The sequence below is a fragment of the Lithobates pipiens genome, unplaced genomic scaffold (assembly GCF_037356315.1).
Source record: "Lithobates pipiens isolate NorthernLeopardFrog02 unplaced genomic scaffold, aLitPip1_a1.2 Scaffold_19, whole genome shotgun sequence".
Taxonomy (NCBI): Eukaryota; Metazoa; Chordata; class Amphibia; order Anura; family Ranidae; genus Lithobates; species Lithobates pipiens.
Window position 1 is genome coordinate 452,503,913 of NW_027507764.1, and position 14,707 is coordinate 452,518,619.

The 14,707-nt window shown below is 41.4% G+C and overlaps 1 protein-coding gene across 4 annotated transcripts in view; it reads left to right on the forward strand.

Annotated features, from left to right (window-relative positions):
• Positions 1 to 14,707, forward strand: part of UBXN2B (UBX domain protein 2B) — a 71,708-nt gene that overhangs the window by 24,535 nt on the left and 32,466 nt on the right. For all 4 annotated transcript variants that reach the window (XM_077492734.1, XM_077492733.1, XM_077492736.1 and 1 more), the window contains exons 4-8: positions 2,536 to 2,659; positions 3,907 to 3,999; positions 7,272 to 7,381; positions 10,774 to 10,911; positions 13,046 to 13,207. In XM_077492734.1, coding sequence (XP_077348860.1) covers positions 2,536 to 2,659; positions 3,907 to 3,999; positions 7,272 to 7,381; positions 10,774 to 10,911; positions 13,046 to 13,207 — 627 coding nt within the window. The remainder of the gene's footprint in view (positions 1 to 2,535; positions 2,660 to 3,906; positions 4,000 to 7,271; positions 7,382 to 10,773; positions 10,912 to 13,045; positions 13,208 to 14,707) is intronic.

Genomic DNA, 14,707 nt, shown 5'->3' on the forward strand with positions numbered 1-14,707 from the left:
TGTGTCAGATTTGGCTTTTTGTTTCTCCACTTTTTTGTGTCATAACAATACAAACAAAAGAAACATGAGAATGCCTAAACATTTGTAATTGCAACCATTTTCTGGACGAAATGGTGCATTATCTGACAGAAATGCAGGGATGCCAATATTTTTGGCCAAGTCTGTATGTTATCTATAAATCGGTAATTGTATTCTTATATAGATTCTGTTACCTCAGTCACGTTTACCCCCGCTCTTAAAATCGCCCAATTTCAGCACGATTTCAAAGCCGCCGACCAGTGCAATTTCATGTGTGGCTTGCCGACATCTGTGCGACTTCATGCAAAGATGTGTGTACACGCCGCACATTAAAAATCACCAACAACATTGCAGGAACCTTTTCAAAATTGGTGGGAATATTTTAACATTTTTATTTATATAAAATAAAAAAACCTAGTAGTGATTAAACTAGATTCACCAAAAGAAAGCTCTATTTTAGAAATGGGAGGCACCTGAGCTAAATGTCAAGTGTTGTTTGTTGCAAGGGGTCATTATGGGGTACTGAGTGTAGATTAATGAGAAAGAAAATTATTTTAAACAACTGTAATATCAGGCTGCAACAAAACAAAATGAAAAAAGTGAAATGTACTAACATAACAAAAATGCACGTTTCAAACAAAAATGTGAAAGATTATCCATCAACATTTGAAAACCTATAAGTACAGGTCCATGTTTCACCAACCCTTGTGGACTCTTATGCTGCGTACACACAACCGGACTTTCTGGCAGAAAAGGTCCAACGGTGTTCCCGACGGACTTTCGACGGAGTTACGACGGACTTGCTCACACACGAACGGACTAAAGTCCTTTCGAAAGTCTGTTCGTTTTGAACATGATGACGTACAACGAGACTAGAAAAGGAAGTTCTATAGCCAGTAGCCAATAGCTTTCCTTGTGTCATATTTGGTCCGTCGGACCTGCATGCAGACGAACGGTTTGCCCGATAAGAATTAAGTCTGTCAGACAGATTTGAAACATGTTCTATTTCTAGGTCCGTCTGAATTTTTTTAAGAAAAACAATCGGATTAGCCCACACACGATCGGAATATCCAACGGAATGATTCCGTCGGACCTATTCTGCCGGAAAGTCCGGTCGTGTGTACGCGGCATTACTCAGTGTGATGGAGGAACCTTTCAATCTAAAAGAGCCTAAAACAGCATCGTTTCCTTTTTTTGTTTATAAGAAAAAAATTTTGTACATCAGCTACACAAAACAACTTGCAGTGTAAAATACAGAAATTGTGGACATATCGATAGTGCAGGTACAATTCAAGGAGAAACATATTAGTAAACCCCCCAGATCAGTGCAGGGACAATCAGCTATTCCATAGAATGACCACACAAGTTCTCCCAACATTCTTGATCATCGCAATGAGGTATAACCTATAATAACACTGAAAATAGTGTAGTAAGATGAAGCAGGCATGACTCTGGCTTGTCTGCCAAGGAAGTTCAGTTTCCCTCACTCAGGTCCCTAATCAAGCTCCAAAATGGATTAATGTGCGGGCATGTCCAACATATATGTAGCAATGTACTGTCAGCCTGGTGGCCTCGCCAACAGCTAGAAGAGACCAAGGGGTAGATCTTGTGCAGAAGGGTGGGTACCAGTGCAACAAGACTTTATACCCAACCTCTTGAAGTCTGCTAGCGGTAGAGTAACGATGCACAAAGAAAAAAATAAGGTCTCTCTGGTCATTTGAGAGGGTTTGGTCCAAACCTTGTTCCCACTTCCATAAGAAGGGAGGTACATAGTCCTCTGTGGGTTGTAGTAAAGGAGTATGAAATTCATATTTTAAGCCGGGAATAGCTATAATCTGCATGAGCTATTTAAGTACAGTATGCACATGTGTCTCTACTAACTACTGAACCTTGCCAGCTGGATGGCATAGACTAGTACCAGAAAGGACCAAGGCTTGGTGCAGAAGACATCAGGAGAGCTGGATAAAATGTCCTTTATTTGCAAAAACGCAGCCTATTATTTGCATACAAAGGTGCCCTGTGGGTGTGTTAAAAGTAGGGCATGCTTTTTCATTCGTTTTTGGCCCCGGAAGATTTTACCCCCTTCCTGACTAGAGCATTTTTTGCAATTCGGCACTGCGTCACTTTAACTGACAATTGCCCCGTCGTGCGACATTACAGCAAAACAAAATTAACATCCCTTTTTTCCCACAAATAGAGCTTTCTTTTGGTGGTATTTAATTTCCTCTGTGGCTGCCATTGTGCCGACGTATATCGGCGTGCATTGGTAGGCAAGTGGTTAATGTCTTCATTCATGTCTTTCTTTGTCTTCTTAAAGCTTAAAACAGAAAATTATCAGCTAGAGATGGTGGTAGGAGTGGTTAAATGGTAGATGCTTGATTTCCATGAATTAGTTTGGGAATGGTGGCAGCGGAAGCATAACCCGAGTACTTGGAAAGTGAATTTCTATATTGGAAACAAATATTGTACATTGTTCTTACATTCATGTAAGTTGATAATAATCAATAAGATTTATAGCATTTCTAGGATCCATTCCCCTGGGAAAATTGTGAATGAGCTTTTTAAAGAAGCAAAAGAACACGGAGCTTTGACCGCAGAAGAAGTCAGCAAATCATTAGAAAAAAATGTCTTGCAAGCTAAGGTAAGAGCTTCGGTGCATACAGTATCTATTGGCTGTTTATTTAACCACTTAAGCCCCTGACTATTTTGCTGGCCAAAGACCAGAACACTTTCTGCAATTTGGCACTGCGTCGCTTTAACTGACAATTGAGCGGTCGTGCGGCGTGGCTCCCAATCAAAACGGACATCTTTTTTTCCCACAAATAGAGCTTTTTGAAGAAAAAAAACGCATTCTTTTTTACATTTTGCTATAAAAAATATCCCCCAAAAATCTATAAAAAAACATTTTTTTCCTCAGTTTAGGCTGATACATATTCTTCTACATATTTTTGTTAAAAAAAATCACAATATGCGTTTATTGATTGGTTTGCGCAAAAAAGCATTTACAAAAAAGGGGACAGTTTTATGGCATTTTTGTAAATTTTTTTTTTTTACTAGTAATGGTGGCAATCGGCGATTTTTATCATGACTGCGACATTATGGCTGACACATCGGACATTCTTGACACATTTTTGGGACCATTGTCACTTATACAGCAATCAGTGCTATACAAATGCACTGATTCCTGTGTAAATGACACTGGCAGTGAAGGGGTTAACCACTAGGTGGCAGTGTAGGGGTTAAGTGTGTCCTGGGGGCGTGTTTCTAACTGAGGGGGGCGTGGCTGTATGTAACACATCAATGATCTCTGCTCCGATGACAGACAGCAGAGATAAGAGACACTGTCACTAGGCAGAATGGGGAGATGCTTGTTTACATTAGCATCTCCCCATTCTTCCTCCCCGTGAGACGATCTGACCCAGCGCGCACACGCAACCGCACGGCGGCAAATTTAAAATGATGTACAGGTACGCCCATTTTCCAGTCCGTGCCATTCTACCGTGACATATATCAGCGTGCGCCAGTCGGCAAGTGGATAACTGAACATTTAGACAAAAAAGAGAAGTGGGAACCAATCCCCCTTTGTGTGTCTCCCTGCAGAAGCTGAAAGTGGGAGGGAGAGGAGGAGAAGCAGAGGAGGAGGAGGAGGAGAAGCAGACTTTCAGCTGCTGCAGGGAGAAACACACAGGGGATCTACAATGGTGTGCTAATTTATCTTACAACAGGGCAAACTAACATAGACAAAGGTGTGTTATATACTTTATACAAGGCATTTTTTTCAGACTCTATCTACAGTATGAATAATTGTATTTAATATAACTATACTAACAGTAACCTATGCATCAACTTTGTAAAAGATGTATTTCTTGTTTCTTTTTATGTTTCTAGTCATTTACCGGAGGTGGTTATAAACTGGGTGATTCAGCCATAAAGCGGTCTGAATATATACACGATGATGAGCTTTTTCCTGGAGGACCAGATGTATGTGTTCGTCATATCTTTTGTTTGGTTGACTGAATGAGTGTATTGTTGCTACAATCACAGGCTGAGGGAAGGGGGGGTCTGCAACCAGTCTCTATTACCTAAATACTGTGTAGTCTGCAGGAAGATCCAGGACCTTACTTATTATCTGGAAAGGTTTACTGAACCACAAGAATGATGTGCAAGATTAAATCAGATCTTTCTGCATGTAAATCAGTTCACTAATTTATATTTTAACTGTATTTAAACTTGTTCATATACAGTGCTCTGTTGGTCAGGGTTCTTTTCTTTCTCAGAGAATAGGTGCAGGTAGGTACTCCCCTCTTCCCAGTCACCGCTTGTCTCCGCCCCCTACCCAGCTCTCACTACCGTCTCTTGGTTCAACTTCCTACCCATCTCCCAGTGTACCCCCAGCAACAACCCCCCCCCCTCGACAACAATAGACCCCTCCAACAACAATGCATTTGCTAGCAGCCAGCATCACTAGATCCCTTCTTCAACTGTAGATTCCTCCCAGCAACAATTGAACCCCCAGCAACATTAGATCTCCCCAGGGACAATAGATTGCCCAGCAACCAGCATCAATAGACCCTCCAGCAAACCCCACCACACCTTGCCATTACATACATTTAGTGCTGGAGGTGCCAGAACTGTGTTCTAGCCTGTTTCTGCTGAAATAAAGCCCTGCTGTTGGTTATCTTTTGGTGAATTAAAGTGATTGTAAAGGCAGAAGGTTTTTTATCTTGGTGCATGTTATGCATTAAGATAAAAAGCCTTCTGTGTGCAGCAGCCCCCCTAATACTTACCTGAGGTCCCTCTAGATTCAGCGATGTTGCAGGAGTGTCTAGGCTGCCCAGGAGCGCCCCCCCCCCCTATTGGCTGAGATAGCAGCGCGGCACAATTGGCTGTCTGCTGCTGTTAGTCAGTCGGCCAATGAGGAGAAAAGGGGGGGGCGGGCTGCGGCTCCGTGTCTGAATGGACACAGGGAGATGTGGCTCGATTCGGGTGGCCCCATAGCAAGCTGCTTGCTGTAGGGGGACCCAACAGGAGGGAGGGGCCAGGAGAACCAAAGAGGGGCCGGAAAAGAGAAGGATTTGGGCTGCTCTGTGCAAAACCATTACACAGGGCAGGTAAGTATAACATGTTTTGTTATTTTTAACAAAAAAAAAAAAAAAAGACTTTACCATCACTTTAAATTCCCTCTATTTTAACTGGTTCCCAACTGGCTCACGTACTTATACTGCGGCACAATGGCACCGCTGGTCGAAACCCCGTACAGGGTCCCTATAAGAGCCTCCACGAGAGCCAGCACAGGGATTTGTAAACACACAAATTCCTGTTCTGTCACGGGAGAGGAGACATATCGTTTGTTCCTACTAAGTAGGAACAGCGATATGTCTCCTCCCCCAGTCAGTCCGATCCCCATACAGTTAGAACACACACATAGGGAACACATATTTAACCCCTTGATCGCCCCCCTAGTGTTAACCCCTTCCCTACCAGTGACATTTACAAAGTAAACAGTGCATATTTCTAGCACTGATCGCTGTATGAATGTCAGTGGTCCCAAAAATATGTCAAACGTGTCCAATCTGTCCAACGCAACGTCACAGTATGGCTAAAAATTGCAGATCACCGCCATTACTAGTTAAAAAAAAAAAAAAATAATGATAAAAATGCCATAAATCTTTCCCATAGTTTGTAGACACAATAACTTTTGAGCAAACCATATCAATCAACCATAAACCATAACCAATCAATATATGCTTATTGTGATTTTTATTTTTATTTTTTAACCAAAAATATGTAGAAGAATATATATTGGCCTAAACTGATGTAGTAATTTGTTTTTTAAAAACATTTTTGGGAATATTTATTATCCCCCAAAAATTTTAATATTTTATTATATAAAAACATTTTTCGGGATATTTATTATGGCAAAAGTAAAGTTTCAAAATTGTCGCTCTTTTTCGTTTATAGCACAAAAAATAAAAACTTCAGAGGTGATCAAATACCACCAAAAGAAAGCTCTATTTAAGGGGGGGGTGCAAATTTAGTTGGGGTACAGCATTGCATGACCACGCAATTGTCAGTTAAAGAGACGCAGTGCCAAATTGTAAAAAGTGCTCTGGTCAGGAAGGGGGTAAAATCTTCCGGGGCTGAAGTGGTTAAAGTTTGTGCAAAAAAATGCAAAATCTTAATTTTGCACATATTGACTCTGAATCTGGTTGAGTGCATCTACTGCTGCACTTCACTAGTAGTGTTCAGTGAGTCTGCTTATCAGATATGAGGGCAGGAGTGCTGGCTGCCTGCTATACGGCCATATTTGCAGTATGTCTGCTGTGGTCTTGGTTTGGGCCTTGCCAGCTGCAAAATGCCATTGATACTATATGCTGGCCCTATTTTTTTGTTTTCAATTTCTCAAGCATCCATACACTTTATTTAGGTACATTTAACATTATATTTATATAAATGAATCCCTGAAATTATTCTGTATCCATAATTTTCTCAGATTTAAAATTTACCATTGCATATAGGGAATTAAAACTGGTGTGGGCAGCACTGTGCATGATTGGCAGTTATAATTAGGTTGGGGTGATTCCAGCTATCATTTGTTTCTGCACACCCAGTTGCTCCCTGTATGTATTGATAGCCATGTCAAGAATTACAATTGTGTGGGAGGGACTAGCAGGAAACAGTAATTAATAGATTGTGAAAAGCAGGTAATTAGAAGGGCACAGCTGATATATTACTCGTTGGTAGTGTGAAAATGGTCACCTTGGGCTTTAACACAAGCTACTGTATGCTTTATTGTGACATTTTGTGATTAGAGTGGTGCAGTCGGTGTCATCATGTTTTACCTTGAGACTTTTTCGTTTGACTCTCTACATATAACTGTTATCATTCAGCTGCGTCACTGATTGCTGTGTCAAGGCTGACTGACCATTTCAAGGGCATTTCTATGTGTCCGTGCCACTGCACTGGTAATCCCTATCTCCTCTGATGCCAATGCTACTGATTGTCCATGACCTTTACCATAGTTCTGCTGAAGCTAATAGCAAAAGTCCAAAAATCCACAAAAGCAAATACAGAGCTGCAGAATTTTGTGTTTACATTTTTTTCTCTCGATATGATGAAGACGATTTAGTATACTGTACTTTATTATAAGCCGTTAATCTGTAGTCCATGAGCCTGTTGCTTTAGCTTACCACGTGTATAAATAGTATGCCTTTAATGACATTGGTGAATTTAATCAGCTTTATTTTTGGCAGGTTCAAATATTGCTTAAACTCTGGAGTAATGGGTTCAGTTTAGATGACGGAGAGCTGAGGTCTTATACAGATCCAGTGAACGCCCAAGTTCTGGAATCCATTAAGAAAGGGTAATATTTTTTACAATTATGTGGACATGTAGTTGTATACAGCTGGTTACATTATTTAAAGTAGAGCTCCATTCTACAGGTGAAATTAGTCAGATTGTAATGCGATCCATGAAATATTGCAGCTGTGCTGAAGTTAGAAAATCTTTTGTAACTAGATTCAGCAGGTTGTTCGGCAGATTTACAGCCTTTATAACATGATTCTCTGTTTTCCCACTTCCTATTATTCTAAAAAATATTAAAGTGATTGAAAACCTACGGAAAAAAAAGAAACCTGCAAGACAAAGGCATAATGAGCTAGTATGCATAGCATACTAGCTCATTATGAAATACTTACCTTAGATTGAAGCCCCCTCAATGGTCCCAGCACACCACTGTAGCAGGCGACATGTCTCCCGGAGTTATTTCCAGGTATCACGGGCTCCGGTGCTGTGATTGACCAGAGCTGCGATGATGTTACTCCCATGCATGTGGCACGGTAAAGCCACAGCAGCTGAAGAAACGGCACGAGCGATTAGTTTCTTCAATGCGCATGTGCTGATGACGTCGCCACCTGCTGATACAGTGAATATCTCCTATACGTTGCAAGTTTAGGATATATTCATGGTACCTACAGGTAAGCATTATTATAGGCTTACCTGTTCAGTAGCTCACAAAAGTGAGCACACCCCTTACGTTTTTGTAAATATTTAATTATATCTTTTTATGTGACAACACTGAAGAAATTACACTTTTCTACAATGTAAAGTAGAGAGTGTATAGCTTGTATAACACTGTAAATTTGCTGTACCCTCAAAATAACTCAACAGTCATTAATGTCAAAACTGCAGGAAACAAAAGTGAGTACACCCAGAAAATGTCGAAATTGGGCCCAAAGTTTCAATATTTTGTGTGGCCATCATTATTTTCCAGCACTGTATTAACCCTCTTGGGCATTAAGTTCACCAGAGCTTCACAGGTTCTCACTGGAGGTGGTGGATATTAGAGACCTTGCGCTGCTCCACCTTCAGTTTGAGGATGCCCCACAGATGCTCAATAGGGTTTAGGTCTGGAGACACGCTTGACCAGTCCATCACCTTTACCCTCAGCTTCTTTATCAAGGCAGTGGTCTTCTTTAGCAAGGCAGTGGTCATCTTGGAGGTGTGTTTGGGGTCGTCCTCATGTTGGAATACTGTCCTGTGGCCCAGTCTCCGAAGGGAGGGGATCATGCTCTGCTTCAGTATGTCACAGTACATGTTGGCATTTATGGCTCCCTCAGTGAACTGTAGTTCCCCAGTTCAGGCAGCACTCATGCAGCCCCAGGCCATGATACTCCCACCACCATGCTTGAATGTAGGCAAGACACACTTTTCTTTGTACTCCTCACCTGGTTGCTGCCACACACGCTTGACATCATCTGAAACAAATAAGTTTATCTTGGTCTCATCAGACCACAGGATATGATTCCAGTAATCCATGTCCTTAGTCTGCTTGTCTTCAGAAAACTGTATGCGGGCTTTCTTGTGCATCATCTTTAGAAGAGGACCTACCTTATGGGACAACAGACATGCATACCAATTTGATGCATTGTGTGGCGTATGGTTTAAACACTGACAGGCTGACCCCCCACCTCTTCAACCTCTGCAGCAATGCTGGCAGCACTCATATGCCCTGCGTCACCCCCCCATCCCAAAGCACCTCTTCCCGACAACCCTGGCCGTTGGTTGCTGGGTGTCATACCTGATCATGTGCAGCGCTATCTGTTTGCAGATCGAACAGAAGCAGCTTCCTTGGCTTTAAAGGATAGGAGGGTTTGATTCCACCTTAAGGCAGTTAGCATATTGACTTCCACAAACTCAGTCGTGCCTAAAAATGGAGAGCACCTGAGCATATGCAGAGCAGGGAGAGACAATGTATTACTGGATTTTAAACAGTATAGATACTTTTTTTTTATGTTTTACATCGCTATACCTGCAAAAGGGGCTAGCCTGAAGTGATCTAGCAAGACTTAATTTTCTGACTAAAGTTCCACTTTAGTGCCCATACTGTCTGATATCCAGTAATGTACTGTCTCACCCTACTTTGCACATGCTCAGTTGCTCTCTATTTTTAGGCACTGGTGAATTTGTAGAGGCGGATCTGCTGACAGGCTTAAAGCAGAACTAAACCCTCCTATCCTTTACAGTCAAGGAAACTGCTTCTGTTTGATCTGGAACTGCCATGGTGCTACATATGTGATTAGTTATGAAACCAGCCATTTGATGGTTTGACAGTTTGGTTGAGGAAACAAGCAAATGTGACAGTTAGCAATCCCAGCATTCCAGGATTGTAACTTTTTTGAAACTGTTAAATCAATGGGTTCAGTTCCACTTTACGATGGACTTCAGCAAAATTGCAACCTCCAGCAAGAAGAAACGGGGGGCAATGCTGGAAGAAACTTACAGCACACACTAATTTTGTTAGCATAATTATTAATCTGAAATGTATGATCCTTGTTAAAAAATCATTATTTTTTATCAAATTTTTATGGGTAAAGTTCTGCTTTTAAGGGAGAAGAATTTTTTTTCTACCTTAATGATATTTGATAATCACTTTTCAGAATTTAATGAAAGGAGTTGATAAGCTTCGACTCCTCCCAGACTCAGCATGTAGCTTTGCTTTTGTCACACAGTGACGTGTAGCTCTAGCCACTGTCTTTGTTAGGTGTTCGGGGAGCAGCAAAAAATGTGCCCCAAATGCCTGTTTCTAATGACAGTGTGAACAGGGACTTAGAATGGTAGCTTGGTGTTAAACCTGATGAGTATACTTATAGACAAATAGCATGAGAGACCTAATCACAGACTGTTCACAGGAATAAGTACAAAATAATACAGCAAAGCCCTTATTATTAGAGTATAAATGGTTAAGAGAAACTACAAAAATTGTTGTATTCTGTCTCAAATATAGAGATATTTGCAACTTAGTAGTACCCTTAGAGATAACAGATCACAAATGCTAGTGGACAGCAATCATTCTGCCTGCCACATACCCCAAATTTGCAGATTTTTTTTTTTTTTCAGGCAACCTCCACTTTCCATTGTTGTTGGTATGCACCTCTGTAAAATATGCGAATGTACGGGTAAAAGGCAATGTATAGCACCAATTATTTTAGTCTATTTCAGACAGCACCTCTTACCTAAACTGTCATTATGCACATTGAGCTCTTGGATCATTATTATTGGGTTGAATCAGATATCTGTTTTCCCATGTTATCAACTGAAGAAACCCATTCTGCTTTCCTACTGGCTTGGTGATCGCTGGATGGTGGTTCCGGTTATGATGACTTTTTACCAGGGGACTTTGACATCACTGTTTTTGTATATAAATGCAAATGATATCTGAGCTAAAATGATTGTTTGAATATTGATTTATTTCAGGGAAATCCCAGAAGAACTCCAGCACCTGGTTCATAGTGGCCAAGTCAGCTTAGATATGGAAGACCATCAAGACCAGGAATATATTAAGCCAAGATTAAAATTCAAAGCCTTCAGTGGTGAGGGGAAAAAACTTGGAAGGTATACATGTAGCCTTTTTTTTTTTGTTTTTATAAGCCTACTAATTCAGTGGTGGTCAACTTGAACATTTTAGAGAGCCTCAAATGCAGCCCCCAACACTGCCAGATAGTCAGTACAGTAGCAGCGCAATGTTACATTTCAACACTCAATAATTTCACCCCTGTTGCATTTTTTTGCAGCATATCACAATGCAGACTAGCAATAATATCAGTGAGTGCAATAATAACCTCCATCATTGATGTTAGTGGAAACAATAACCAGCCCCAGCATTGATGTCAGCGGATGCAATTATAACCCCAGCATTGGTGTCTGTGAGTGCAATAATAACTCCAAACCTTGGTGTCAGTGGATGTAAAAATAAACCCTAGCATTGTTGTCAGTGACCTCAATGATAACCCCAGAATTTGTGTAGATGAGTACAACAATAACCCTCAATATTAGTGCCAGTGGATGCAATAATATCTCCTAACACTTATGCCAGTGACTGCAATAATAACTGCCCCCCCCCCTGCACTGGTGGTCATGGCAGAGAAAGTTATCCCCACTATCACCTCCCCCTTTCCCGAATTGGTGTTAACCCAACCCACAACATTTGTGGTCATGGCAGTAAAAGCTAACCCCCCCTGCATTGGTGGTCATGGTTGTGAAATGTAACCCCCCCCCCCATTGGTGATCACTTACCTAATAACATGCTCCCACACCACTCTCTTTGCTCAGAACAGTACAGCCTCTCTCTTAATGCTGAGATTTGGAATGCAGAGAGCGTTCTAGCACTCCACACCCCCGCTGCCACTATGCTGCCTATATGGTGCCCAGTAGCCTTCAGGCTGCATACAGAGGGCCTTGCTTTGGGCATCAGGATAATAATCTCTGTTTGCTATAGCATTGAAAACCCATATTTGGTATGTATAGGCTTGACTTGCATCAACCTATACTAATACAGTGAACATAGTATAATTAACTTATAACTAAAGACATTTTTTTCTGGATTGTGTCAAAAAGGATTAGAACACCTGTCAGGTTGTTTTTGCTGTCTATGTCACCATTAAGGGCATTTCACCCTCTCTATTTGTAATATTTACCATTATCACCAAGAGTAAAAGTGAAGGAAAATCCAAAATTTTAGCTTGTCCTCAAAACCGTATTAGATGGGAAATGTTCCAATAGGTACAATAATTCTGGTGACAACCATTGATTCCCTCACTTTGGAGAGAATTTCCCTCACTTCTTGTTTTGACTACGGGACAGGAAGTGAAGAGAAATCTCCCCAATGGGACAAACATTGCAAAAAATAAAAATAGAATGCTCCCTTACACTCCCTTACTCTATCCAAAAGAGTAAGCAAAAACTTTTGGAAACAAAAGTTTTGCTTTTAGTTCTACAAAAATATTTTGTGTCTGTACACCAAGCACATGGTTTGCAAATGGTGGCAATATTAAACCATATGTTTATATAATCATCTTAAAAATGTAACTAACCCCTTGACAGGCCTACTTTGTCTCATTTATTATGATAGACATGATGTAGTAGTGAAAATAAATAGATACTTTATAAGCAGTATACATCAAGCAATGCAGCCCTCAGATGATCCTTCATCACATCCTTCATCCAACCTGAGTGATTTTGGAGCTACTGTAAGTGAGGAAAGTTAGAGATATCCTACCTATGCACAAATCACCTTCTGAAAATGTGTGGGAGCTCATTAGCAACTAAATGCAGGTTTGTTGGCACATCAATGCGATCTGCGGTTTGTTTCCCATTCAGTGGGTTCTTAAAGTGCTTCCTAGGGCCGAAAAAGTTGCCTGCCTCATTTCCTCAGTGCACCAAAAGGCAACGCATGTATTCTTTATTACATCTACTAAAGGATGCTGAGGGGCAGTTGCGTTTGTCTACTCTGTGTATGTGTTAGGGTGCTATTTAAAATGAGTACTAATACACAGCAATAAACTGCACATTGTAGTGCTGTACTTTAAACATTTGGCAGGGGTATCTGGATCACGGAGCTGACTAAGGAGATTTACAAGTCTTTTAAAAGATATATATTGTATATGTATTTCACTCATGTATTTTGCTGTTTGCTTGTAGTTCTGCATTAGCTAAACCTTGACACTTTTCTTGTTTTGCACTCTTACAGCTTAACACCTGAAATAATAAGTACACCTTCATCCCCAGAAGAAGAACATAAGCCATTTTTAAATTCTGAAATTGAACTTGATGAGCATGTGCCAACAACAAAAATTCAGATCAGACTGGCTGATGGGACTCGTCTAATCCAAAGATTCAATCTCAGCCATAGGTAACATTATATAGATGCGTGCAAAAATAATGTATTTGCAGTCTGTAATGCTCATGATTTTTTTTAAAGGTTAAAGAGGCGTTCTGCCCCCCCCCCCATCCCCCCCGCCACGAAAGAATTAAAAGTCAGCAGCTACAAATACTGTAGCTGCTGACTTTTACTATTAGGTCACTTACCTGTCCAAGTTTCCTGTTATGTTTGCACCTCAGCCAATTTTTGGATCAGCTCTCGGGTGCTGCCACCACCATGCCTTGAAGGGGAAAGCGGTAATGAAAAGCTTTTCGGCTTCAAGCAGGTTCTCTACTCTGCATGCGAGAAGCACTCTGCGCATTATAACTGTCCCGGCGGTGGAGGAAGGAGGAGGAGGGCTGAACTTCCGAGGGACGGTGCCGCAGCGCTGTGACCCGGAAGTGGGGAAGCTTACCTGTCAAAAACAGATACCGTTCCCTTTTCCCCCCTGAAAGGTGCCAAATGGGGCACCGGAAAGGGGGGGGGGGGTAGATAAGCGAAAGTTCCACTTTTAGGTGAAACTTTAACAAGCATAATATAGTTAATAAATCTAATTGAAATGTTCTTGCTGAATTTAGAATTTTTATGCAAGGGTTAGGAAAGCACTTTTTTCATTGAATAAATGTTTATTGTTTTGAAAAAAGGGAGAAGGTTACAGTTTTGACAGTGCCCAAAAGTTTGTGATATAGGAGGGTATATACAATGTAAAACAATCTTGTAAATGAACAAGACAAACAGCGCACAACAATGCTAGTGGAAAGGCAGCACAATCAATCAATGGTCCGTGATTAGCACAATGCTCATGGGGTCATCAGCTAGGATGAATCTCTAGGGAACACGTTTGCATCGGCAGCTGCATAGAATATCCTCATGGAACATGCAAAACAGAATGAAGCAGGGTGCCAGATGAGTGTCAGAATATAACAACTACGTTTTCATAAGTAGCCACTTACATGAAATAAACCTGTAAACCACTCCGAGGTCGGTGTGGCATGCACAGCCACAGCTCTCTCTGATCTGGGTGAACCAGCAGCAGCTGCAAGGCATAGAGGAGGACCCACTAGGGCAGGGATATGCAATTATTGGACCTCCAGCTGTTGCAAAACTACAAGTCCCATCATGCTCTGCCTCTGGGTGTCATGCTTGTGGCTGTCAGAGTCTTTCTATGCCTCATGGGACTTATAGTTCTGCAACAGCTGAAGGTCCACTAATTGCATATCCCTGCACTAGTGTAAGACAGTCGGCGGCGTCTCTCGACTCACTCCGGTCAACAGGAGATGGTGACAGGTAGTGAATTACAGATGGGCGGGCCGCAATGCTTTTCTGAGGCCCCCTCCTCCTTTTTCAAGCTTGATAAACCAGTGGGCATTAGGCCTAAGAATTGATGGTGGTAGCTAAAGCAACAGGAGGAAAGGATAGAGAGGGAAATTGTAGGGGAGAAATGGTTGAAAGGAGGAAGGGGAGGGTGTGGCCAGACTTCGGTGTCACTCT